General features: G+C 47.5%; 1 protein-coding gene across 1 annotated transcript in view; it reads right to left on the reverse strand.

Annotated features, from left to right (window-relative positions):
• Nucleotides 1-27340, reverse strand: part of LOC119386573 (nodal modulator 1-like) — a 327869-nt gene that overhangs the window by 280348 nt on the left and 20181 nt on the right. Inside the window, 4 exon segments of the mRNA XM_049413977.1 lie at nt 6327-6634; nt 11120-11480; nt 17625-18607; nt 21125-21505. Coding sequence (XP_049269934.1) covers nt 6327-6634; nt 11120-11480; nt 17625-18607; nt 21125-21505 — 2033 coding nt within the window.

A 27340-nucleotide genomic window follows, 5' to 3' on the forward strand; every position in this document is an offset into this window, starting at 1 on the left:
CCCTGTTGTAGCATATGTACATAGCAAACATTTAGAGGAACCTTCTCTAGAGAAAAAGTGATCTGTGGTAGCCTTGTGAAAACAGAGCTAACTCATCGGAACTCTGTTTAACATCTCACTTTTGTGTGCTTTATTTGAATTCATTATAATTTAAATATGAAATGTAATTTTGTTATTGCATTAATAGATTAATATAATACATTTCAAACCTACAACTCGTCATCGCAAGACCTATTGCGGGGAAACTTGAGAGTCCACTAAAACAAAAGGTCTGCGTAGAGTCTTGTTGCTGTTACGTTTGGCCTTAAAATTCATCGAGGCAGACGCCATTGAGCGTGCAGTTATCTATCAGAATGCTGTCTTCCCCCCCGTATCGGCGCTTAGACGGAGGCAGGAATGCCGATTCTTCCTGGAGGAGCTTTTGCCGGGCGAGCGGACATGTCGCCGTGGATGGATTTCCCAGAAAAAGGACGTCGGAATTCGGAGACCCCTTTTTGGCTCGTTGTTCTCTGCGTGAGATAGCACCGCGGAAGGGATTCTCAGCCAGCCACTTCTGCCTTCTACCCTACCGCAGCAGGGAAAATTAACCCGTGCCGGAGGGAGCGGTCTGCGTGTTTTCCGGAATTCGACACACCCGCTTTATCGTGCGTTTTGGTCAGCGTGGGATCGCGCCGTTGAAGACGCTCCCATCAACCCAGGTGGTGCCGTCACCCGAGGCAGCCATCATTCAACGCTTCTTCCGAGTATTACCGGCAGTGGAAGCGGAAGTCATCGGTCCTCCACCCCCAACTCCCCTTTGGACTGACCTCCTCGCCGACTTTCCCACCTACGACCCTTCGGGGCGTGGCGAGTGTATTGTGTGACTATTTGCCTCCTTTCGGGAGGCCGGACGCCAGGACGGCAGGTCACCGGATTGGCGGGAGACGCTGACACCGGTTTGCTGTGCCTCTGTAGTGACAGTCTCAGGGCTATAAAAGCAGAAGACTTTTGATGTTATTTCGCTCTCTTTTCACTCCAATCCCCTAATCATGTAAAATAAATCTACGTTCCTTCTTGAAAGAACGCGCCTCCTCACTGGGAACCTTCGGCTATGGGGAATGACGGCGGGAGCCAGCTACCGTAACGAACTCCTCGCCGAACCCCACTCCTTACAACTGGTGGCAGCGGTGGGATGGGACCTTGCGACATGGTGCTGCGTTTGTGGTGAGTGCTTGGTCTTTGCTATGACTTTCCAGGCTTCATTTTGCGTTTACACTTGAGTAGTGTAGAAGCTGGATTGTGTTTTTGTGGGTTAGGTAGATAACCTAGTTATGCGTAACAAGTCAGTTTGAGGGATCACCTAATTATGTGTGAGCAGGACCAAAGCAAAGCGGCAGTCATGGATTTGAGGACGATGCTGAAAGATGAGCTTTTGTTTGTGTGCGAGCATCTCGGCATCAAGGTAGATAATAAATGGCAAGGACAAATATGTGGAAGCTGATTATTAGGGAATCCAGTGAGGAGGACATTACGACGCGTTAGTAGCTTTCAAAAGGTTTGAAGAGCGAGAAAGCCTAGAAAGAGAACGCGAGAGACAGGAACGGAAGGAGAGGCCTAGAAAGAGAACGCGAAGAGAGGAGAACAGAAATGCAACGTTGGAAATGGTCTCAAGTAAATTCAAGGATTCACCAATTCAGAGAGGGTGAAAGTATAGAGCGTTTTCTTACCTCTTACGAGAAGGTTTGCACAGAACTTGGGCTAGACCGGGACTATTGGTCTATTGCATTATACAGTGTTCTTCCGTGTGACTTGTTTGGTAAGATAGGGCACCTTCCCAAGGAGGAGTTCAATAAGTACGAAGTAACTAAGGCAGCTTTATTGCGGTGCTTCGGTATCACCCTTAAGAGATGAGCCAAAACAAGAGTGACTTGCAGAGAGATCCTTCTGCGGAGAAAATGCGCGACAGGTCGTTGTTAGTGAAACGACCCAGAGAAAAGTACGCGTTTTCTCCGATTGTGCGAAGGTAGAGCGTGAGCTAGAGAAAGGAAAGAGAAAAACGCGAGAAAGAAAAGAAGAACGCGAGCGAGCCTTAGACGAGGAGATTGAAAGGTTGGAGCGTAAGGTTGAGGCAATGCGGCGGAGAAGTCAGACTGTCCTGCAGAGGTTGCGCACGAAAGGTGCGAGAAGTGGCGAGTGCGGTGCACTTTAAAGCCACAGAGGAAAGCCGCTCCTTGTGAGATACCACCAGGGAAAGGTACGCGTCTCTACGAGTGCGACATGCGCACGGAGTCCTTCTGCGGGAGAAAACCGAGAGACGGTCGCGGATAGTGAAATTCGCGCCTGATAAATGTCTGCGTTTCTCGATTGTGCGAAGGCCGAGCAAATGGAAGACGAGACCGCGGCTGGTATCGAGTCTTGAAAGGATTCCGAAAGGCGCTCCGTGTGGGACGAGGCTGGTTCCAGCCGCCCTAATAGGGTCATTTGAGGAGTTGGACGACTTCCTCTGCGCACCCCCAAACACGTGAATGGTCTCCGGACAGTTCGAGGGAGAGAGAAGGACAACGCTAGTCCTAAACGTAGGCGGTGACGCGGACGCTTCCAGAAAAGACAGTACTATGATCGCAGAGAGCCTCTCTAAAAAAGTTCCTTTTGATAGCGGAGGAAATACCCCAGAGTGTGAGAGGGTAGAGAGCCATACTGTCGAGAAGGGCCCAGCTGTAGTTTTTGCAAATGAGAGCACAGATCAATTGGCCCGACAGTGGCAACGGAGCGGAGAAGTCGAATGACTTAGGCAAGAGAGAAAGTGGCGCACAAGCATCCCATGAGTTGTGAAGATGCCGATGTCGCAATCCAGAGTGAAGTCCACCGTAATCGGGGAAATGTTCGCAAACGTCGCCGCAAAAGAAAAAGCGGACTCGTGCGGCGCCGCGAAGTGTTGAGACAGGTGGCACACGGCAGAGCGAAACACAGGACAGGCGAGCGGGCAGTTTGAGAAAACGCCCTTTGAGGCGTACAGTCGGATGCAAGCGACCGCCGGCCGCGCAGAAGAAAAAGGACAGGTCATCGGGCAGTTCAGAGGAAACGTCCTTCGGGGCGCGCAGTAAGGTGCAAGCGGCGAAAAGGGGGAAGCGGGGGAGAACAATGCGCATCTCCACGACGGAGGGTGCCTTCGACAGGTACAAGTTTGCGGGGACAACCATGTCGAGGTATTCCTAGACGCAAGGCAGGAGGAGCAGAGCGCCGAGCGAGAGCAAACAAAAGGAGAGGATTGCCACTCTTTCCCCCGCGTCTCTGGCATCCCCTTCGCCTTTGTGAAGGAAACCGTCGGAATTCCCGAATGAGGCGTGACGGAGAAGTACAGCTAATGGCGCGCGCTCATTGTAGTCTCTGGCGATCTGAAATGCCGCCAAGACCGCGACCGCCAAGAGTACGACTAAAAAGGGGAAGAAAGCTGTAAGCTTGTCGGAGAATGTGACAATTTGTGGAAAGGATTTTTTGTAAGGTTATTCTAGTTTGATGTAGTGTTATTTTGTTATCTCCGTGACTAGTTTGTTTAGCTAAGCAGTTTCTTACTTTTGGTATTTTGAGCGATGTATGCGTTTCTTTTATTGATCCTATAAGCTTTGTGCGATATAGTTGTGGCGCAATATTATGAGTAACTTGTGCGGAAGCTGTGACCCGCACGGAAGTGAGCTGACCGCGTAGATGAAGTCGCGGTAGTCATGAGTGCAAATTGGTACGACCGCTAATTGTGAAGCAGTGGTAGCGTTTGTCGAGCGGAACTGAATTTCACTTGTTTGTGTTTTTATGTATAGCGCGAAGTAGTATACGTCACCCATTTTAAGGGGCAAATGAGCAATTTTGACGAAGGTTTTAGAGTAAAACCAAAGCGGTTTTGAACTGCTCAGGTTTGGCGCTCAGTGTGGCTGTTTTAGTGGACCACTGTCAGGATTGACAAGCATATGGGGCCGGGTATTCAGCACGAATCTAACTCAGATTACGTCAGGTGCTCCCGAGGTGTACGGCATCAAGAGTGTTTTCTTGCGTGTTGTTTTTCGTGAACATTTAGGTTCTGTCGCGTGTTTAGAGAAGTTGAGTTTCTAGGGATGTGGCGTATGGCTAATTGGGGTGGTTTAATGTTTCAGCGCTCTATGAATGCGAGCAGTGTAGAGCTAAAGAGCACAGCAGAGCGCAGTGCGTTCTTTATCAGAGCGGGCCTCAGCATTGACCACACGAGCCTGTTAGTACACGATGTTTATTCGCTCTATTTGTTTACGTTTCATTGGTGGCTTACACGTCGTGTGATCAGTAAGCTGAGCGTTACGCTTTACTGAACATTAAGGATAGGGACACGTTTCAGACAGTTGTATGACGCAGCTGAATCTGTTGTGAAAGAGTTGCGAGTACGTCAAGGTTGTGTCTCAAGTAGGTAATAGCGGCTACGTTTGAGTTTGTTTTGAGTGAGACGTAGAGAATACGCACAGAATCTTTTGTAGGATTTAGGTAGCCTTAGTGTGAAAGCTTGTGGTTGTTGGTTGTTTTTCGTGTAGTTAGATATGAGAAGGTAACGCTACATAGCAGTGCGGATGGTAGGAGCATACTTGTTTAAAATTGGTTGTTTCAGGGATCTAGAGTCCAGATTATATCTGCTTTTGGTGTTGTTTTGCTTGGACGACCAAATGATCCATCGTTGTTAGGCATCTCCTCATCCATGAGTGTTGTAGCTTTGGCGGCACGAAATTCCCTGCCAAGTATTTTAGAGTAGCGGGTTTTTCATTTGATTTGTGTGTCTTGAGAAGCCTGGAGAGTTTTTAGCGAGTCCAAGGCGCTTGATCAGCGGCATGGCATTGTGTTGTGTGGTTCAGCTTTGCTGATGTTCGATCATTGTCAGGTGGTTTGGGAGTTTGTTGCGAGTTCGCAGTTGCGGTTCCAAGACAGGACGTCGTCCTCGTCACCAGCCTTTCTCTTCGTGCCCAGCGGTTGTGAGCGCTGGGCCAGCCGAGATTTCCGGGTGGCGGAGGAGCTGTTACGTTTGGCCTTAAATTCATCGAAGGCAGACGCCATTGAGCGTGCAGCTATCCTCCGAGAATGCTGTCTTCCCCCCCGTATCGGCGCTTAGACGGAGGCAGGAACGCCGATTCTTCCTGGAGGAGCTTTATGCCGAGCGAGCGAGGCATGTCGCCGTGGATGGATTTCCCAGAAAAAGGACGGTGGAATTCGGAGACCCCTTTTTGGCTTGTTATTCTCTGCGTGAGATAGCACCGCAGGGAGAGCTTCTCACCCAGCCACTTCTGCCTTCTACCCTACAGCAGCAGGGAAAATTAACCTGTGCCGGAGGGAGCTGGTCTGCGTGTTTTCCGGAATTCGACACACCCACTTTATCGTGCGTTTTGGTCAGCGTGGGAGTCGCGCCGTTGAAGACGCTCCCATCAACCCAGGTGGGGCCTTCACCCGAGGCAGCCATCATTCAACGCTTCTTCCAAGTATTACCGGCAGTGGAAGCGGAGGTCATCGGTCCTCCACCCTTTCCCCTTTGGACTGAACTCCTCGCCGACCTTCTCACCTACGAGTCTTCGGGGCGTGGCGAGTGTATTGTGTGACTCTTTGCCTCCTTTCGGGAGGCCGGACGCCAAGACGACAGTCACTGGATTGGCGGGAGACGCTGACACCGGTTTGCCGTGCTTCTGCAGTGACGGTCTTGGGGCTATAAAAGCCGAAGACTTTTGACGTTATTTCTCTGCTCTTTTTTTCACTCCAATCTCTTAACCATGTAAATAAATCTACGTTCCTTCTTGAAAGAACGCGCCTCCTCACTGGGAACCTTCGGCTATGGGGACGGACAGCGGGAGCCAGCTACCGTAACGAGACCCGCCGAACCCCACTCCTTACAACATGGCTTTCAACAGTATAGCTGCACTAATGTGTTTACCTGTCAGTCGTGTCTTGTGCCTCAAAACCACCACATCAGGTTTTTATGCCATGGATGAGTCTTCTTCTTTCTAATCGGTTGTATATAAAAAGTCGAGCGAAGCACTAATTATAGTATATGCAGAGCATTCGAGAAATTGAAGCTTCATTGTGCAATAACTCGGTTGACTGCCATGCCATCAAGAAATCAAAATGAGACATGAGCTTTCTTTTATCATTTAACAAAAATAGAATGCTTAACGCTTCTGAGCTGTTTTACTAGGGGGCAGCAATGGCAATGACGAACAGCCAATCATTCTTCCTTGCCTTTGATATTAACTCTCACTGGTTCGTGCCACTTTGAAAGCTACTGCAGGGATGCATAAGAGACCAGCTGCTGACATGGACAGTCCACGAGGAAAGCAAACCATGTCACTCACGTGATGTCCAACTTGACAGTGGCACCTTCCCCAACAGTGAGCATCTTAGAGGCAGGCGAAAAGCGGTACTCCTTCATCATAGGTCGAAGGAAGTAATTGCCGGGGCTGAGATTCGGGAAGCGGAGCCGGCCGTCTTCGCGCGTCCGGCTGTGGTTGCGGTAGTCGGTGGCTCCACTCAGCGATACCAAGACACCCGCCAGGGGCTGCCCGCCAGCCTCTGACACTGTCACCTTCACCTCGGCATACTTGAAGGCCTCGAAATGGCCGAGCTTGTCCAGTGGGCGCAACACGTAGCCATCCTTGCTTGCCTGCAAGATGAGAACAATGGCCGAGGCGTGTTGACAAGATTACAAGGCACACCCCATTGGGGCACTCTGGATTAATTTTGGCCACCTAGTGTTCTCTAAGATGCACCTAAATCAACGTATACATGGGTGTTCCTTGCATTTCGCCCCCATCGAAAATGCGGCCCTCGTGGCTGGTAAATGAACACGCGGCCTTGAGCTGAGCTGCCTCCACAATGAGAACACATCTCTCGTCACCGTGTTGTCTTGTGCAAAATAATTTCAAAGAGAGGAAGTAAGACAAACGGTAAGCCAGTATGGACGCATTACCTGCACTTGCAGGTAATGTGCAAATATCATGGCGATATTACCGAAGGCTCTGCCATTCGCATAACACCCATGTATTCATTGTCATTTAGGAGGTGATTTGCAGGCTTTGCGAGTGCCCTTCAACTACTGCAAAAAAACCTGAGCTGACCTCGTCCCAAAAAGTATCTTTCTGAAAACAACTTTTCCTAAACAGCACATGTTAGCCGACGAGGGTACCGATATGGGCTTGTTGGTTCATCGTACACTGGCTTGTAGCCAGTTCACGATGTCATCACTGTCGTGTGATTGTGTGTGCCTATATGTGACTGATCCTGGAAATAAAATTTCGTTGTTGAAAGTTAGCACTTGTGTTCATCCTGTACTTCTGTGTCCTCGTTTGTTTCCACGCTGTGCTACAAGCCAGCACATGTTAGGTCTGTTTCGACTTTGGTGGAAAATGACAACAGTATGCATTTCAATATACAGATCATTCTCGATACACGTGCATCAAAAATAAAAAAAAACTTTGACATCTCAATAACACGAACTATAAGATGTGCTTATCTGAACTTTACGAAGACTCCACTTGTCTCGGACAGCTTACAGAGAATGCAAGATGTGCGAGTGCTACAAATTTGTTTTTCTCCAAGACAGTGTAAAATGCATAAACGTTAACTTTCCTTTTGCACATATAAATGTGACAAATTGCTCGCACTACAGAATGACCTTTCACATCCTGCTTGCAATGCTAGCCTGCACTGACTGGCCACAGTGAGCACAGGGACGCCCCTAAAGTCTGTTGAAGAGCTATGGCAGGTTTTGCTAACGGTTAAGTACAAATTGACAAGGAACCAAAGCAAACCAGCCTGTACAGACACGTGGAACCCCACTGCTAGCACACTTGTACTGTGAATTGTGCATGAATGAGCACTGCACGCCCCTTAACACTAAGTGAAATTTATAACCAATCATCATACATCGGCAACTAGTTGATCCAAGCGAATAATGCTAGATTTAAAAGTTGGTTTCAACTTCTATGACATCCAAGACCATTCCAATTTGCGTGTAACAAATATGCATGGAATATATTCAGTGCAGGCCCATAAATCTCACAGCGGTGAGAAACTGAATGCCACTGCCATGATGGTGTTTTTACAAAGATAACAAACATGCCAATGAGCAGCAGTTTCGTTCACTCAGAACTGTTATGCAAAAACCTGTCCAGGTGGACCTGAGGTTCTTTAATGGGCACCTGAACCTAAGTACACGAACCCTTAGCATTTTCACCTATTCCGTTAGTGACAACCAGAGGCTTCCATTCTTTAGAAAGTGTTGTTAGTGGAAACCACTGGTTTCTGCTCACAATATTTTGTAACAACGGTAATGGGCTGCCAAACCCAGAGTTTTTCACTTCCACAGTTTCCAAATCAGACTTTCGGCCAAAGCTGGAAACATTTGGTGACAAGATCAGGTATCATTGGTGTCTTCTTGTGGAAGATCTGTAGGAGCGAGGAGTAGGGGTGTGTGAATATTCGAAATGTCGAATATTTTTTTAACAGTGTTTGCTATTCAATTCGATTCGCACTGGAATTTTACTATTCGAACAATTCGAAAATCCCAAGGACAAATACAGTCAACGTCCGATTGAAAGTGACCCCTTCAGATTTTCAATATGCTTCACCGCATTACATTCTCATATTGCGGCGAAGCTGCCCTTCAAGCTCTGTTACGGTCGAACTTAGCCAAGATACGGTCAACGTCCGATTGAAAGTGGTCCCTAGATTTTCAATATGCTTCACCTCATCACACCCCCGTATTGCGGCAAAGCTGCCTTTCAAGCTCCGCTACGATCGCAAATGTATCAATTGAAGAAAACGCTGGTTCCAACATGGAGATGAGATGTGGCAGAGGTGGGGGCTCAATTAATGCTGTTTTGGACCTGAAATTTGGGCAGGAAGTCCGAAAAATCAGACGCCGAAGCTTTTTAACATCCAAAATTTCAGATGTTCTTATATATCGACGGCTACGAGGCAGATTTGGAACTCTGGACTTGAAGGGAGCACACTCTTGTCCGCCACATCAGTTGGGCTTCCACAGAAGTTGAAAGAGGAGGAGAGGCTGAGGAAATGGCATCTTTGCCTATCACGTGTAAAGTGTTGTCGGCATAGGCGGGCGCAGGATCCCCCATTAGGGGGGGCAAAGGGTCGTCACAGCGCCCCCCCACCCTTCTAAGTCAATGTAGTGGGCAGATTTTGTGCCCCCCCCCCCTCTTAGGTGACTAGAAGGGTCAATGTACGGGGCAGGTTTTGCACCCCCCTCTTAGGTGATAAAGGGGGGCGGCCGCCTCCCCTGCCCCCCCCCCCCCTGTGAGCACGCCTATGGTTGTCGGCAACACTTTGGCTGCACCAAATCATGTACATAAATACAATTAGGCCTCTACATTGCCTCATTCTTAATAAGACAACTATGAAACACCACCTCGCCAGCGCTTCATCAACCTAGTGAAAAGAAACACTTTCATGTTGCTATCTCATAAGAATATGCTTAGGAATCCTCTCCAACTTTTTTTTTCTGCAATTTCGCTTCGAAGTATTAGAAAAATATTCTAGAGATATTCGAGAAATATTCGAAAAATATTCGATTCGATTCGCACTCACACTTCAACATTCGAATTCGCTTCGCACCCAAAATTTTGCTATTCGCACAGCTCTAGTGAGAAGCCTTTCAAGGTCATGGCTATCGACTCTTACCTAACCAACGGCTGCTTACAATAGTGCACACGCTGCTAATTTTGCGCAATGACACGCAACACTCTTGATTCAATGTCTTCTTCAATTGCACCAGAACAGTGCTGTTTCGTTGGCAATGAACATTTTCAACTTAACAATGTGATAGCAGGCTCGTTTGAAGCGCAATTCCGAAGGCACAGTACAGCACCCAACATACTGAATATGGCCATAAAAGGTGTTGAATACACACACTGCACAATGCTATACTTTTGCAAGGGATTTTTACAGTAGTGCCAAAACTTCAATACAGACAATAACTGAACATATATGAGAGCAACTGCACTGGCAGAATTGAACAGGGTGGTCTGGATAATTGTAATTTGAAATCAGCCAAGTAAATTCCAGAATACTGCATGCTACAACACTCTGCAATCGACCTTTCTAAACATTGAAGCCAGATTTCATGATAACACACTCAGGTGCTTAAGTCAGCTGCAATCAACTGTGGCGTACCTTTATTTTGATATAAACTATGGGACACTCTCATTTTCACTGTGACCTTGATTACCCAGCTAACTTTTCCCCACTGGCAAGTACCAGAATCAATGTCTTCTTCAACAGCATTTGCCAGAACAGTGCTGGTAGTAGATCATGGTTTTAGAATTTTAGGAAGTACAAAATGCATGTAAAAGGCCCACGCATTTAGCCAAAAGTGAAGTTAATGACTCCACTCACCGCTATCACAGTGTGGGTGTTACTTTCTTCGCTGGGTACAGGTCTTCCGAATATATTTAATGGTTCAACTGTTGCCTTCTGGACCATCACAGCCATGTGACAATGTGTAAAGGCTTAACAATGCTCTACAAGCACAGTATTTTTTCGTTACATAACATTAGCTGCATGCTCTGCCGGGATTGGCTGGAACAGCTTCCCGAGTTATTGCCCCTGGTGGAAAAATGACCACTCTTTGCCTATGTTGAATGGTAAGCTTTCTGTCAGGTACCACAACAACTGGTTGCTGGTGGACGTGCGACAAATGTGTTGCTAACTGCCAGCATAACAGGTGTCAACAATTTCTGTTTATAACAGGTTACAATACAGGAAACCTATCTGGAAACTGCACACACAGGTAGACTGAAAGCTGTAGAAGCAATACGCAAGGCTAACTAGCTGAAAATGTCTGATCTCTCTCTTCCCCTGTCTTGGCAATTACTGTAAGAGCCATCCCTAGTAGCACCAAATGTTGACACAATGTTGCCGCCACATTGAGAAAGTTACTTCAACGTTGTGGCAACATTGCATGCTCCTAGGGGATGCAGGTTGATCTGTGCACTTAACAGGTTAAATTATCTGTGCGCAAAGAAAAGCGTCCAAACCGAAGTACACACATACCTGAACATCGTACTTGGACTCGGAGTCGAGCGGTCCAACTAGGAATCGACCATCTGCATCAGATTCAGTCTCCACCTCAGGCCGCTTGCCTGCCATGTCTCGAACCACGACATGCACACCTCCCAGTGGTGGTTTCACGCGACCATCCACAAAAAGGCCAATGCGCCCCTCGAAAGCGTGCAGCTTCCTCTGCACAGTCGTTGCCTACGGAAATGCGCAATGCAGGCGGACTGAACAGCAGACGCCCCGATCGAGGTACGAGCTCAGCCGACACCAATGGAGCAAGCATCAAGCTGAACCGAAAGAGGAACTTGTCCCCAGCGTGCTTGACCGGTGCAGAAGGCACCACTTGGACAGGTGTAGAGGCTCCCGACAATGTAGCCATCACAACCAGGTCGGTGACATTCTCTTCGGCAATCACAATGCCACCCACAGTGTGCCTGCAAAAAAGAAGAAAAAAAAAGATAAGCCAGACTGATTTGGATGATAAAGCTCTGGCACACCTGACTCTTATGCGTTCCTAGCTCTTTTATTCACATGACTTCCAGTGAACAGAATAAGCACACTTGCCATTGTTTCTCATATGAACCTGTACATTAAAGTGTACTTATTAGAGTATTTGCAATAAGTAGCCAAATGCGAGGGTTATTCAAAAAGTAAGGGCTATTTGCCAATATTTAAATATTTACACATCAGAATAAAGATTTCTTTGTGCAGCACAGTCTGTTAATTCTTCACGAAGGTATTGAAGTTATTGTTCTGGCTCAGTAGTCGTCTGCTTGTCAGGGAATGCAAACGACAATGTCTGTGAAAATCATTGCTCCCACCTGTTGTGAAGTAAGAGCTGTAATTTGATTTTTGCACGCAAAAGGATCATCAGCTTCTCAAATTTACGAGTAGTTGAGCCTAGTTTATGGGCCTAAAGTGATGAGTGAAAAAAAGGTCAGAAAATGGTGTTGAGACTTCACAAATGGCGATGCAAATGTGCATGACAAAGAGCAGAGTGGCAGGTCCAGAATCCAGACCAATGACACTGTTCAACAAGTGGACCGGGAACTGCGATAAGATCGACGACGGACAGTTAGTGGTCTGTTGGATTAATTTCCTCTTGTCGGCTGCACTACAATTTGCACGATTGTAACTGAAAAGCTCGGATATCACAAAGAGTGTGCAAGGTGGGTACCCAAAATGCTTACCGACCAACTCAAACAGCAATGAATTTCCAAGCGGCGAACTTCTATGCAGAGGGCGTAAGGAAACTGGTGCAGCGGCACGAAAAGTGCTTAGAAGTTAACGGTGATTATGTAGAAACGTGAAGTAGGTTGGTACTGAACTAATACCGCCAATCAAAATTTTTATGAACGAATATTTATTTATGGGGATCAAATGGCCCTTAGTTTTTGAATAGCGCTCGTATATTTGCCATAGATTTTATTTACTTATTTTACCCTCAGAGTTTTCACATCACAGAGGTGAGGGGCATATACAAATCAAGAATGAAAAAAAAATTAGTCTGATAGTTCAAAAGAAAATGAAGAAGATTGCACTGGCCACACAAGACTTGAAACTGTGAAGCTGGTCAATCCAATGGCGTTTCTTGGCTGGTGCTAGGTTTGCTCGAGCGCCAAAAACTCAAGAGCAAATCTGGTCTTGGCTCCATCGGTGCTCGCACAGACTTTTCGCCACTAGGCTCGACCGACTCAGGGTTGACTGCTGATGGCTCGTTTCCGCGCCACTTCCTGCTCATTCTCGTGCCGAGCATAGTCCGGATCTGGCCACCCTCGCCGCTGCTTCGTTGGCCACGAAGACTCGATCAGTTCGTAGTCGGCGGCTACATTCTCGATCGGCGACACATTGAGCCTCACAATAAGCAGCTTCTTCTTCGAGTATATGGACCTTCCTCGGGCTGCCCATGGCCAGAACTGCCTTGCCACAACGAGGAGCGGCTTCTTTATAGCGATTCCGAAGACACACACATGTGCAGTATCTCTATTTATGATGTATTTTATGACGTAAACGGTTGCTAGGCGACACCAATTTTAATCTTGTCGCGGTCTCTACACAGCTCCTGCGTGGCGCATGCAGTAGTCAGCAGTCGCAGTAGTCAGGTGCGGCGGCTCCTACGTTGGCTTGGTGGTGGCATGGCTTCGGCGCATGCGCGGCTTGGCGTGACGTCACGGTAGCGAGGCATGGCGAGGCCAGGTGGTGTGCAGCTGTGGGGTTGCTATGGCAATGACGCAGCGAGTTTTTTTCCCAACGACAGCTGTTTTCATGATTTGACTAACAGCTGTTAAAAAAAGCATGAGCACCCAACAAATTTATATGAAAATTGTTATACAAGTGCATACTATAATTAAATCAAAATAAGGCACAAGTTCAAGGGAAGGTGGAAGACATCCTTGAACAGGATGTGTCACTGAAGCCAACGTCAAGGTAGCAAATGTTTTCCTCAGCCTTCATCCATTTCTCCCCCTATGACAGTAGGGAAAGAGGAGAAAAGGCCAGGTGCAAAAAAAGAGGGGAGGGAGGGAAAAACAAGTCAATAGAAAAGACAGAAAAAACAACAAAAATTAAAAGGACTGTCTATCACTCAGAAAAAACTTTGTGACCGTGGTGAAAATGGGCAGATTGTTTGTCACATCGGCGGCAAAGAGCATGCTTTTTTCCAATAAAAAAGAAATTATATTCATAATTTGGCTCTGAAAGTCGTGAAAGTATGATCGCTAGCATCACCCAACAGCGATGTGGTTCAATCTATTTTTAGGAGCAAAAAAACTCTCGCAGGTAGACTTATTTTGCTTGAAAATCAATAAGGGCAACTTAAAATTGTATTTTATGCACTTTTGGCAGCTTTCCTTTGTGTCAAAGAGTAATTTTTGCTTTTTTTTTTCACATGTTCAAAGAGGCACCCACTGGCGCTGCCAGCAACGTGTTCACCTGTCTGCCTGCCTACGGCGGAGAAACACGAGCCACGCAAGCATGGCATCCACATTGGCTGTCATGTCGCATATGCAACACAGAACACCTAAACATAACTGAAAAACACCAGGGACCTTCTCTTCTGTCAAGCACATCTCATGTTCGTTTCAGTTGCATGTTTGGCATGAGTGGGACCACTAAAGTTCTTTCACAACACCGGCGTGCCAGTGTTGCTGGAACAGACCAAGTTTTCTGCCCAACTGCGGTGGTGTTTCAGGCTGACTAAAAAAAGCTGGAGATTTTGTGGCAATAATACTTTATTTGGCAGTTTGTGAGCTCTAAACAACCATTACAGTAATTGTTTTATTATTAAACAAAACCTAATGGAGCCTGCAAAAACTGCACTGTGGTTCCTGTTTTCTACTTTCACCGGCGCAACGATTGTCATTGCGTGCAGTAACCAGTGTTGCAGGCGTCCCTACACCATTTGACGATGACAGAACATAGATAGAAAAATTCTGTTTTAAATATATCTGCCCGCTTTCCAGAGAAACTGCTGCAAGGTTGGACACTTCAGGCAGTATGCTTTCTATTGTGATACAAAACAGAAAGGCAATGAAGGACAGCAGTCAGTCCCTTTAAAGCAGCTTCGCGCTAGGGCTGCAAAGCCTGAAGGAAGTGCAGAGCTGGGCAGCCTTCTTTGTTTATCTTTAGTTTTCTCTATCTTTCTGTCTCTTTTGTCTTTTTTCCCCTCTTTGTTTCTATTTATTTCTTTCTCCATTTCTTCCTCTCTTTTGCTCAATTTTTCTTCCCATTTGCCCTTCTCTCTCTATATATCTCGCTTGCTTCCTCTCTCTCTTTCCTTGATTCTCTCTAACTCTTTCTTTCTCCATTTGTTTCTCTCTTGCTCATTACTCAGTACACTATGCTTTACTCTCTCCCGTACTCCTTTTCCTCCTCCTCACCCTCACTACCATTTCTCACTCTCCTCCTTCTTTGTCAAACTCAGTTTCTCTCTCCCCTATCTTTCTTTCTTCTTTTTATATCTCTCTCTGCAAAAAGCAACACTGCACGCTGAGCTGTTCAAGGGATTGGGCACTCTCAAGGACATCATACAGCTGAAACCCGATGCCTTTCTCGCTAAGCCTCCCTCACAGGATCTCCATCCTGCTGCTCGACGTCATCTGCCACGAGCTGGACAAAGTGGAAAGCGCGGGCGTGATCCACAGGGTCGACAAGCCAACACCATGGTGCTCCGATCTCATCGCCCGGAAAGACGTTGGTTCCTACCGGCTGTGCGTTGACTTGACTCAAATGAACAAGGTCGCCCTCTGCGATTGCCATATTCTACCAACTGTTGATCAAGTGCTTAGCCTCCTCGGTGATGACAGTTTTTTCAAAGCCAGAAGTTACTAAGAGCTTCCCAAGAGCTCACGACGTTCATCCCCCCACATGGCCAATACTGTTTTTGTCGGCTCCCCTTTGGCATCACTTTCAAAAACAGATTGCAAGAATCCTGGAGGGCCAAGGAGGAGTCGCCAATATGATAGATGACATTCTGGTTTTTTGGACACACCCGCCAGGAGCATGATGCCAGACTGAGCCAGTTGCTATCTTGCATTGCAAAAGCAGGCATCACATTGAACCAGGACAAGTTGTCGTTACTGGGTATCTGAGGTCTCCTTTCTCAGAGTCGTCGTCTAGGCACAGGGCACCAGGCCAGATCCAGCCAAGGTCGAAGCAGTCAAAGCCATGGAAGCTCCAACAGACGTCGCCGGCGTTAGACGACTGCTCGAAATGGTGAATCATCTCGCCAGATTCTTGCCACATTTCAGACGTCACAGCGCCCATCGGAACCTTGCTGAACAAGTCCGCGAGTTGGTTGTGGCAGCACGACCAAAAGTCAGCATTCATGAAAATTAAGGACGTCAGACAGGTGCGTGGCCAAGTACTACCCATCGTAAGCCACTACAGTGTCTGCAGATGCAAGTTCGTCCGAGCTTGGCACAGTCTTACTACAGGCCCAACCCTCTGGAGAGCACTGCCCAGACGCATTCGCTTCGAGGTCAATGACCCAGACCAAACAGCGTTACAGCCAGACTGAAAAAGAAGCTTTGGCAACGACGCGGTCTATCCAGTTCGTCCATGGCATCAGGTGATGCCATGGCGAGTTCGTCCTTGGCATCACCTTCGACATCGAGACTGATAACCTGCCGCTCGTTTTACTTCTGGGCAAGATGGAGCTGCAAATGTTGCCACCTCGTATTCATAGACTACGACTCAAGACCATGCGATACCAGCCATGGCAGATACCTTGTCGTGTATCACCCACAAGGCATCCACTCCCCTAGACACGGTGAAACTCTTTGTAGCACAGATAGTCGGCTGCATGTCGGAGGTGGCGTCCTACAGTGCCACCGGCATCACCTACTGCCTTTTGCACCTACTGCCTCTGGAGAGGAACCACCGCAAACAGCTGCAAGTTCCCCTTCAGGAACCTCAGCCTGCCAACAACGCGGAATCAACAGTTCCCCCTCGGACAGTCCATGCAACAGTCCCCTGCAGCCAGGGAGCGAGAGCGTAGTGGCGGTGGGATGCGAATATGTTACGGCTGGTGCGTTGTTCCGCCGCAACATTTGAACTTGTGAAACTTTTGGTGTCTTTGGCTTCCTCTATCCTCCCATTGGATCATCAAAAGCTTCAAGGGGGAAGATGTAGAGATCGCCACAGTTCAGCCCTTCCATTAGGCTGCCACTGAAGCGTGGCGCCCCCTGTAGCTTATGTGCCTATATAAGTTCAGGCCCAACAAAGAGCGCGTACTCTTTCGTTTGGGCAAGCAGTGTGTACATGTCAGTCCTAGCGTGCCACTGGTCCTGCGGCACTAACCATGCGACAGCGTTTTCTCGCTTTCTTCCTCCTTATTTCTATCTTTTTCTCTATCTCTATTTCTTTCACTTTCTTTGATTCTTTCTTTTTCTCACTTCCTCATTCTTTTATACAATGCCTCACTCTCTTCCCTCCTCTTCTCCTTTTCAACCTCAGATCTCTCCTCTTCACCCTTACTTCCCTTTTCCACCCCCTTGCTATATGATACTATACAAGGCTATGCAACGCTCTACTAGCGTGCCTGGATAGCCGAGTGGTTATGGTGCTTTCCTTCGGATCCTACGATCGCAGGTTCGAAACCCGCCTTGCCCAGAAATTTTTTTCGCCAAGGATTTTTGTTTCGTTTTTTTTCGGTCTTTCTCTCTCTCTAGCTCCCTTTCTTTTTCTATGTACTCGTTCTCTCGCCCATCGGGATATGGTATCCCACACCGCAGAAATCGCCGCACGTGTTCTGGAAGCGAAGCAGAAGATGAAGACGACGACGATGAAGAACAGGATTAAGAGACTGCATGGCGGTTCATGACGATGATCACTTCTGTTTCCCAGAGAGTTCCTCAATTAACTAGAGGGGACTCTGGCGCCGGTTCTGTTTCCGACAGACAAATTACGGTGAGCTTAAACAGCTCCACTGTTAAAAAACAGGGTCTCGTTAAGGAACTGATGTGCCCGAATAACATATAAACAGAATTAGATTCAAGACAGCCTGGTACAGGAACAATTACTTAATTCCTCAGGCATCTCTGTGTGCAAGTGGACTAACGCTGCAACACCTTCCTTACCTGGACACAGTCAGAGTGATGGCAGTTGGCTGAGATGTGTCGAAACTGATGTCTTTTTCCCTAAACTCGTGGCATCCGACTGGTCGCACGGCGTACGTTCCTTGCTTGGGCAAGCAGTGCCGAGACGAGCCCGCAGGGACTTCCAGGTTCAGGGCGGCAGCGCTGTCGTCGGTGTGAACCACTTCGACGCGAGTGGCGTGGCTCGACACTACGGTTGCCCGGAAACCCGTCTGCTGCAACGTCAGACGTGAGACGGCCTCGTCGACGGCATGAAGCTTGCCGCCAACTCGGTCGTGTTCCCAGCACCATTCTGGGCGGTCCACCCAGAGCCTGTATTTCCCCACGGACAAACCGGCAAAATGGAAGCTCCCATCCGGCTGAACCTCTGCCGTGGCCGTTTCGGCATCCTCCGGCAAGTTGGCAGCACGCAGGAACACCTTGAGACCTTGCCCACACTCCTTGATGCAGGCCACTTTACCTCGAATTTCGGCCCTGAATCTCTTAAAGGCCACTTCGTCCGTTTTGACAACGGGAACGTCCAGCGACATGTCGGCAGGCACAAAGCGAAGGCCCGAGGCCTCCTCCTCCTTTCCGACAAAAGGTCGCAGAACATACTTGCCGGCCTTGAGAGCAGTGCAGAATTTTCCGGAGGAGTCTGCAATCACCGTCGACGGCTCCTTGCTGCCTTCCACGATGATCCTACGGCTGGCACCTTCAATGGTGCCACACACTTCAAACTGAGAAGCCACTATGGCGGGAAGCTCGGGTGTGTTGGGTGACACCCGCACGGGGAACGGGTCGAACGTCATGCCGGGGGCCTTGACATGGATGACGTACTGGCCGGCTTTCATGTTCTCGAGGTGGAATGTGCCAGAGGCATCGGTGGTCGCCGCTCTGCTGCCACCCAGGAAGACTTCGGCCTGAGGCACACCGGGTCCCTCTTCGGAGACACGCACCTTGCCACTCACGCTGAAGCCTTGGACCTGCGAGGTCAGACAAAGGTGAAGTGGGCAAGTCGGCGATGGTTCAGTGTTCTTACAGTGCTAACGTCTAAGACTGCGTCAAGCCAAAACTACCAGGAGACAGCACTGAGTCAAGCCACTGGGTGTGTCCAGATATGATCGAGCACGAGGTCCCGGTCACCATTCCCGATTTTGATGAAATTTACTGTAGGTCTAGGCATTACACCCAGAACAATGATTTCGAAGTTAGTTTTGCGAAAAAAAAATGTTGTTCGCCTGAAAAAAAAAATACTAATTTTGGCCGCAAAAAACACTTTTCCGCCAATTTCGCGATTTCTGAATTTTGAGCGCACCTAAGGAAAAAACGGTGCACTTCTTGGTCACAATATTTATTCCCCTTAAAGAACAAGTGAGGTACAATCTTATGAGTCTATTATTTTCCTGCTTGTCAAAGCACTTTTGAAGAAAAAAAAATCACAAACATGGCAAATTGCACAAAATACCTGTATTTCAGAAATTTATTGCTGTAAGCAAGTTAAAGTGAAAATAATAAAAATCAGTAAATATTAACTTTGATACTTTCGCTCTCTTTCAAAATAATTTGCGTGGTTTTATCGCGTTCCGTTTTACTCGATAATTGGGCTGAAACGTAAGTGATTTACCAAGAACGCCGAACTTTGAAAATAGTTTTCTCAAAAAGGCCATTTTTAATCTTTTTTAAAATCCCTCTGATTGCAGACAAGGACGTCATCTACCATTCTGCATAAAAAAACATTGCATTACTTTGGTTGCTAACAAGTTATAGTGCGTCAAATGTGACCAAGCCAGCCTAGCGGCTGCGTCGTTCGTTATGTGCTCAAAACTCGGATATAAGTTGTTAAAAATACTTGTACGTGAAATAATCAGAAATCAGCGGCTCCACACCAACAAATGTGCAGCCAGGTGTCATGGTTCAGCAAGCTTTGTCTTTCGATCAGCCGCTTGACAAACCCGCAGCAGCGGCCGCTCGATGCTGCGGGCGCTTACATTACATGAGTGCCGCTTCGACTGCGGATGAGCTCCACTTGCGCGCCGAACTATGCTCAGAGGATGAACAAGAGAAGGAATGCATCACTGTGAAAGTTAAAGGCTCTTAAGTGCCAACAAATGTCATAATATGCAACGAAAATTCTGCCGGCAATTTCGCAGTGAGCGCCTCCAGTAGTGCACTCAGGCTCTCAGTCCACGGACCACGTGGACGAGTGGATGGCAGTCGAGCGTCTTCCAAGGGAGTCCTGCCTTCAGCTCCCTCACTTGCCTTGCGTTTCGATGTGTTAACAAAACACGTTGCGGGGCTAGTTGGTGATACATTCTTATTTAAAATATTGCACTGCTACATTTCAATGTGTTATGCTCGTGGTTACCGTGTTGAGACTGTGAAACACCTGTGGCACATGCCCGCATAACATGAACTGCGGTATGCGGGTATGTGCCACACGTGACTGATGAAAAGGGTTTCATGACGTATGCGACAGATGTTTTGCATTATTCATGTCATGACCAGTGAATCGTGTTCGTCATAGACAGATCCCCTGCGATGCCAATTTTGGTATATTGCAAGTTATGGTGACGATCAGGAGAGTGCCCATACGTAGGCGGCTAGATAGATAGATAGAAATGGCCAAAGTGCCTGAGGTTCGCTAAGAAATACTTTTCATTTAAAATACTCCAATGCACACTGGTTTGATTTCCTTCTTCCTGCACAATGTGAATGAAAGGGCATATGTCCGTTTCCATTGCACAATGGCCATTGGAGTTTCGATCAAATCACAGGGTGCTCTGTTAACTCGATAGACTATAGTGGCTTGGCGGTCTTCGAAAACGCCCGTGTAGCAGCTCGAACTTTACCTTTGAATCAACAGACTGGCTGAGAGGCATTCCAAACACCCATGTAACTCAAATATTACTCTTAACGACCAGCGATTATCTTGTCTTTTCAACACATGCCCTGCCCATGCCCATTTCTTTTTGATTTCAACTAAGATGTCCTTAACACACGTCTGTTCCGTAACTCACTCTGCTCTGTGCTTGTTCCTTATGGTTACACCTACTGTTTTCCTTTCCATGGCTCACTGCATTGCCCTCAATTTAAGTTGAACCCCTTTCGTAAGACAACAGTTATAGCGCGAACTCAGGACAAAGGCAAATGGTACGCGAAGACGAGTGCTAACTTCCAACTAGGTTTATTGTGCAGAACACGAAAATATATAGGTGACACAACCACGCGACAAAAGATGAGCAATTCAAGGATAAGCAAGGCAAAAAAATTCAACATAGAAAAAGAAACCTTAGGAAACGTCAAGGAAAACCGTGTACCTTTTGTCTTTGTCCTGAGTTCGCGCTATAACAATTGTCATGACCACCAACTAGCATAAGCCCTCCCAAGTCCCTTTCGTAAGACTTCAGGTTTCTGCCCGTAAGTAAGTATACAGGTAAGATGCAGCTGTTAATAGTGACGTGCTGCCAATCAAGTGCTGCTCTGGTAACTGTGTCACTTACCTGGAACTTGTTGGGGAAGCGGTGGCCACCGTGTTTGACAGAGAAGACAGCCTGCCGTGGTGCAATGTCAAACTCAATGCGTTCCGCCTTGTAGAAGGGCAGCAACTTGTACGAGCCCGGTGGCACAGCGGGGAACACAAACTGTCCATCACTGCCAGAGGTCACGGTGCACAAGAAGTGTAGGCCAGCCGGCAGACTGAAACCACGGGGCGGGCTGTCCTCGCAGCCTCGTAGCGCCACCTTGGCCCCCGTCTCAGACTTGTCGGATGCGAGCACAAAGTGCACGCCTCGAATCGGGTCACCCTCGCCAAAGACTTCACCACGAACATCGTAGCCGGCGACCACGAGGCTCTCGGTGGGGGTACCATTGTCGTCGATTACCTGGGAGCATGTTTAGCCGATATTACCAGCGAGTAATCTGTTGGTGTAATCATTCAACTAACATAGATATTACAATTAGCATGCAAGAAAAAACATCAAGCACAGTGAGCATTCAGGGCATTCGCGACTTCTGTTACCATGTGAACAGCAAGCAGTACATTTCAATGTCCGAGCTTGTGAGTGAATGTCAAGACTGAGCAGTGGACCACACATTAAAATGTGCAGTGACTGACCAATGAGGTGATCCATATACCTCTGAGTCTTTTTCAAGCTCCCGTGAGATGGCGACACTAAGCGACACTTGAAAGATATAGGGCCTTAACCTCAATATAAAGTAAAACGATGCTGGTATTTCAGCTCTTTACAAAATACCCACACTCTCCCAACTGCACAGCAGTAATAACTGAATTGACCCGCCGATTACACATGTCGCATTGAACTGAGCTTTTAAAGTGCAATAAATACAAAACAGCGTTGAATATGCACCTTAGTCGGCAACAATTCCAGATTTGGGCCTATGCAAACGCTCTTAAGAAAAAGATATCCCAACTCGAATAAGCAAACTAAAAGCAATGGCAATGCCAGTTGCATGTGTTCACTCGCAATTTGACCAATTCAAATACTTCTGCTGAAAAATGCATTTTCAAGATAATGAATACCTACAGTCGGATACAACTTGAGAAGTCCGCGGCGTTTCCTGCTCAAAGGCAGATGCACACAAGCCTGCACTAATGGGCGCGCACTCCGGACTGTCGTTGTGAACCGGTGACCTCGCCTTCGGAGAACACTGACAAGTGCATGAGCGGGAGTATTTTATCAGTCGCGGAGGCAATCAGCTGCAGTGATGTGATTGACTGAAGCTGTTTTGGAGCAGGTTTTTGGAGCAGCAAAAAGTGCGTTTTGGAGCAGGTAAAAGGGCTTTTGGAGCAGCCAAAAACGCGTTTGGGAGCAGGAGGAAAACAGCTTTTGGATCAGCTAAACGCTCCACTGCCAAGGGGAAAATGAACCAGTGTCAAGCAAAACAGTCAAATAAGGAGGAACTGTTTTGAAATAAAAAGTTCTGTCCAATAATGGCTGTTTGCATAACACCAATTGGTTCACCCGAACAGCCCCGTAAGCGTAAACATTGGACAAGGGTGTCAATGCAGGCTGCCGTTGGCGTTGTGGTCTTATAATAGCTTAGAGTGTCCAAACTAACAATGCAGGTAGGGTTTCCAACTACAGCAGAATCTCGGTGATACGAATCTGAAGGGGGAATGACAATATTCATATCGCCCAAAATTTGGTATCATCAAAAGAGTAGCAGACCTGTTTTAAACCACAATATACGCACAAAACATTAACTTCTGTCAAAGAACTCGCGTATGCCTTTCTGGGACACACGTGAACGGACAAATAAGGGACGGCGCAGCTGGCTGCCGCGAAAGCGCGCGTCAAAGCTTCACATCAGGCCAACTGAAAACTAAGGGAAGTCCGCTCAACCATAGTGACAAGCGAAGATCGACACGAAGCCGAAAGGCTTCGTGCCAGGAGCGTAGGCAGAAATTTTTGCCTGGGGGGGGGGGGGGGGGGGGGGGTCGGCACCTCCTTGATTTGAAGTGGGGGCGGCAGGCAGGTGTGGTCCCGTCATTTTGGGCTCTGTATGCCATAGCAAAAAAAAAAAAAAAATCCGCGGGGGGGGGGGGTGAGGGGGGGGGCGGTGTGCGCCCCTCCTGGCTACACCACTGCATCGTGCCTTTTTCTACGACTATATAGCCTTTAATCTACCGCTGCGTTAGCCGTGTACCTTCGGAGCTCGTAGTCGCTATTGATGATCGCGTTGATAGCGACTGTGGTTTCGTGCGCGGCGGTTGCGGCAAACGGTAGTTCCGTTTTCAATCCGCCTGCACTGGCTGCGCACGTGCCTTCAAAACTACGTTCTGCGTCGCCTGTATTGCTATCTATAATCGCATCTGCCGCTGTTTTGTCTGCGGCGTTTGCGGGAAGCAGCGCCACTTGGACTGGGTGGGCGTTGGACGCACGTGCACTTTCGGAGTCCCGTCAGTTTCATCGTCGCCATACATGATAGTGTCAAGAGCGACTGCGGTTTCGCCCACAGCGGTTATGGCAAACGATAACCGCAGTTCTGACAGTGTGCGCACTGGCCGCGCGCGTACTTCCGTCGAGCGACGGCCGAGAGCAGAATGCTGTTAGCTTCGGAAGTACGCGCGCGGCAGTGCGCACACTGTCAAGACTAACAGCATTCTGCTCTCGGCCGTCGCTCGACGGATTCGGTACACAAAGTTCGTATCACCCGCCGCGACGCGGAAAAGAGTTCGGAACATCCAAATTTCGGCCCATTCGACACAGTGGAATTCGGCTGAGAAATTTCACGAATTCGTATCAGCCGGTTACGTTACATCACGCCTCCTAATTGGTTACTTGGATTCTCAAAGAGCCTGGATCGGATTGGGTTGCAATTTTTGTCATGTCCAAATACGTCTGATATGCAGGTCTTTCAGTACACCTGCTGAATTCCGATGCGTCTTCGTGGCCTCAATATGCCTCTTGTGTAGCATGTCGCTTATCGCTGCAAAACCATGCTGTTATTTCTGCTGTAGCTACCCCTAACCGTGGTCAGCCGTAACCGTAGTCAGCTTAACCACGGTTTAAAGTTGTCCGTGTGACAGGGGTATAACACTCGTTCGAGTAGCGGAACTTAAAAAAGGGTGCAAAAATAAGGACAGGCGTGGACGTCGCTGTACTAACAACTGAAATTTTACTTCTATGTTGCTGCGGCGGTGCTGTCACACCAGCCAGCGCCTCCTCTATCACCAGCTCGCGGCGAGCCGCTCCTTCCAAGGTGCATGTTTGGGGAGTCACGCCAATTTGCAGCAGTCTGGAGAGGGTTATGTCGGTTATGGTTATGTCCCCAAAAAGCGCCGGGCAGCGTGCCGAGAAAAATGATGCACGTACACATTGCTCTCGCGGCACGAAAATTTTGCCGCGCGGCAGCTTTGGAGTGTCGCGTTTTGCCGCCGGCGGCGCGCTGCGCACGTTTTTTCGCTAGTGTGCTTATAGTTTGGCGCAGTTTTGGCGCAAAACAGCGGAGATGTAGCAGGATGTAGCAGCTTTCACGTCTTGGCGCAGTTTGGCGCAATTGGCGCAGCTATCACATCACTGATGTCAGCCGCCTGGGCTCTCCGGACTTCTTAAGTTGTATCCGACTATCATGTGTTCCAACAACATTCCTCTCAAGAAAGAAACAGGTCGAGAAGTTGCACTTAATTGAAAGTTCCCTCCAGACTATTCATTTCACACTCTATCTGCAGTAGAATCTCAGTGAACAGAAATCACTTAACCCTTTCAGGGTCAACGTCATACATGTACGTCCTCTGCGAACACCTTCAAGATGGTCAATGACGTACATGTACATCATCGCTTGCATGTTTAAAAAGCGCACCTTTTTCGATCATCTCCCTTACTTGGCATGTGCTGCTACATTGCGGGAACGCACAAAATTTTTTGCTTGTGCCGACATCTGTCCGTTTATTGTTTTTTTTTGTGCTTTACTACAGCTGATATGGCCAAGATCTCGTTATTCGCAAAGCGCGTACATTTTATAGCCAGGTGTGACGTCACACATGCACTGATATCTGCACAGCAGCATGCAATGCACGTTTCACACAGTGGTGCGCCGGCTAGTTTTGGTTTCGTCTTTCGGGTCGTTCCCGCTTCTCACGCCACAAAACTGATGGCTGCCTGGTTTAGAATCTCTCAAAGGGTGACCATATTGTTACTATCTCGTTTGTTGCTCCCCGGGGCACGATTGCACCAGTTTCATGCGGGCGCTGACTGACACAAACGATGCCGCCGTGGTGGCGTTTCCAGTTTTGGGGACTCACAAAAACTGCTTCCGCCTCATTGGCGATAAGACAAGGATTATTAAGGTTGCTGATTTGTTTTTGCTTTCCGGACGCGCAAAACCATACAGTTTTCTTCAGTGCGCGCCGGTTCCTCTGCTGCAAGTGAGTCTAGTGACAATTCCCCCGAATCGCCACTTGACTGCCACATCAGAATCTGAATCATTGGATGTCAGCCCTTCATACGAGAGTTTATTTACGAGTTCAGACTGAAATGTTGATGAGCAAGCGACACCTCAAAAGCGTCCGCGGCGAGACGATGCCGACTTGATCAAAGCTGACTTTTCTTGCTCCGTGTTTCCACTCCAGCCATTTCGTGCACTTATGTTTGTACGTCTGTGAACTACACACACGTTTATCGCAACGGATAATTTTTCAACAGTCATATAAGCTCTTTTTTAGATCTTTACTCATGAATAAAACCATGTTTGTGTAAGAATAAAATTTTTTGTCACTTTATGGTAATCCTAAAAAAGTTCGACAATTTTTTCTAAAATAGATTCACCTGAAGAATCTAAATTCACAAAAAAAAAATCGACCCTGGTGGGTCGCATTTCGGAAAATATTTGACCTTCAAAGGGTTAAATGGCATTGCCATTCACGAGTTAACAACTGCCTCTTATTTGATTGGCTTTGTATTTCGCTGCTGCAGCCTCACACATCTCTCTCAGATGATGAAAATCCTGATAAATGCAGCATATTTTCCAGTACCTTTCTTCCTATTTCACGAGATACTACTGTGTGCTGAAGCCTGCAGTCGACATGACATGAAAACAAACTCCTTGCAAACCAGATTTAAACTGAGCCCGAACTGCAAACCACACCCGAACCAAAACTTTAGCCAGCACAGTGCCCGGATAAGAACCAACGTTTTCGACAGTGTCACACACACCCGAACCAAAACTGAACTGGAGAAATAAGAACGAATGGTTAGCGGTTCAACACAAACAGTTCAAAATATGAGGCAACAATGAAATCACCACAAGTGATTCTTCGTTGGTGACTAGCAGAATGTGAGCACTCACAAGTAGCATTGTGAACACAATGGCAACAGACAACAGGCACTATTGCTCAAAGCTATACACATACCTACGCCTAGACACTTGCACATGTGATCCAGCCATACCAATTGTGTTCAGCAGCTTAAATGTTGTTTAAAGAGCCCTGCAGAATCTTCCCGTTTCCAGTTTGACCTTCAGGTGACCTTGCTGCTATATCACATAACCAAAAATAAACACTCCAATATACATAGATAGAAAAAGAGATGCTGTCCAAGAAGGCTAAAAACAAAAACTAACAATTCGCTAGCATGGCTTCTGTAGAAGTGACAGTATGACCACAATTCTAGTGCATGGTAACAAGATCCGGTAGGGGCACGAAAAATGTGTTTAATTTCTGGGGTTTTATGTGCCAAAACGATAATATGATTATGAGGCATGCCATGATTGGAGTTTCCAGATTAATTCAACCCCCTGGGGTTCTTGATGTGCAACTAATCAAAGTCAAACCCACATATATCAAGCTCACAAAAAAATGGGAATTAGTTTGTTCTGTATCTTTGCCTTTATCATGAATATGATGAAGACGAACATAATGCTCAATAACCTGGTGAAGAGCTCACGATTGGAAACCAACATTGAGTGTAAACAGGAATGTGTATACCTAGGGCAATTACTGACAGGAGAGCCTAATCACAAAAAGGAAATTCACTGAGTTCGTTTAGCAGGCACTCCCAATAATGACAGGAAATCTGCCACATCATTAAGCGAAAAGTACTTACTGCCAGTTCTAACAAACTGGGCATGGAGTATAACAAAGAAACTAGAGAAAAAGTTGAAGATCGCTCAGCGTGCATGGTACGTGAAACGGCAGAATGGGTCAGGGAACAAATGAGGTTGCAGATATCCTAATCGAGATCAAGATCTGGGCTGGC

Source organism: Rhipicephalus sanguineus, chromosome 3, assembly GCF_013339695.2.
Source record: "Rhipicephalus sanguineus isolate Rsan-2018 chromosome 3, BIME_Rsan_1.4, whole genome shotgun sequence".
Lineage (NCBI taxonomy): Eukaryota > Metazoa > Arthropoda > Arachnida > Ixodida > Ixodidae > Rhipicephalus > Rhipicephalus sanguineus.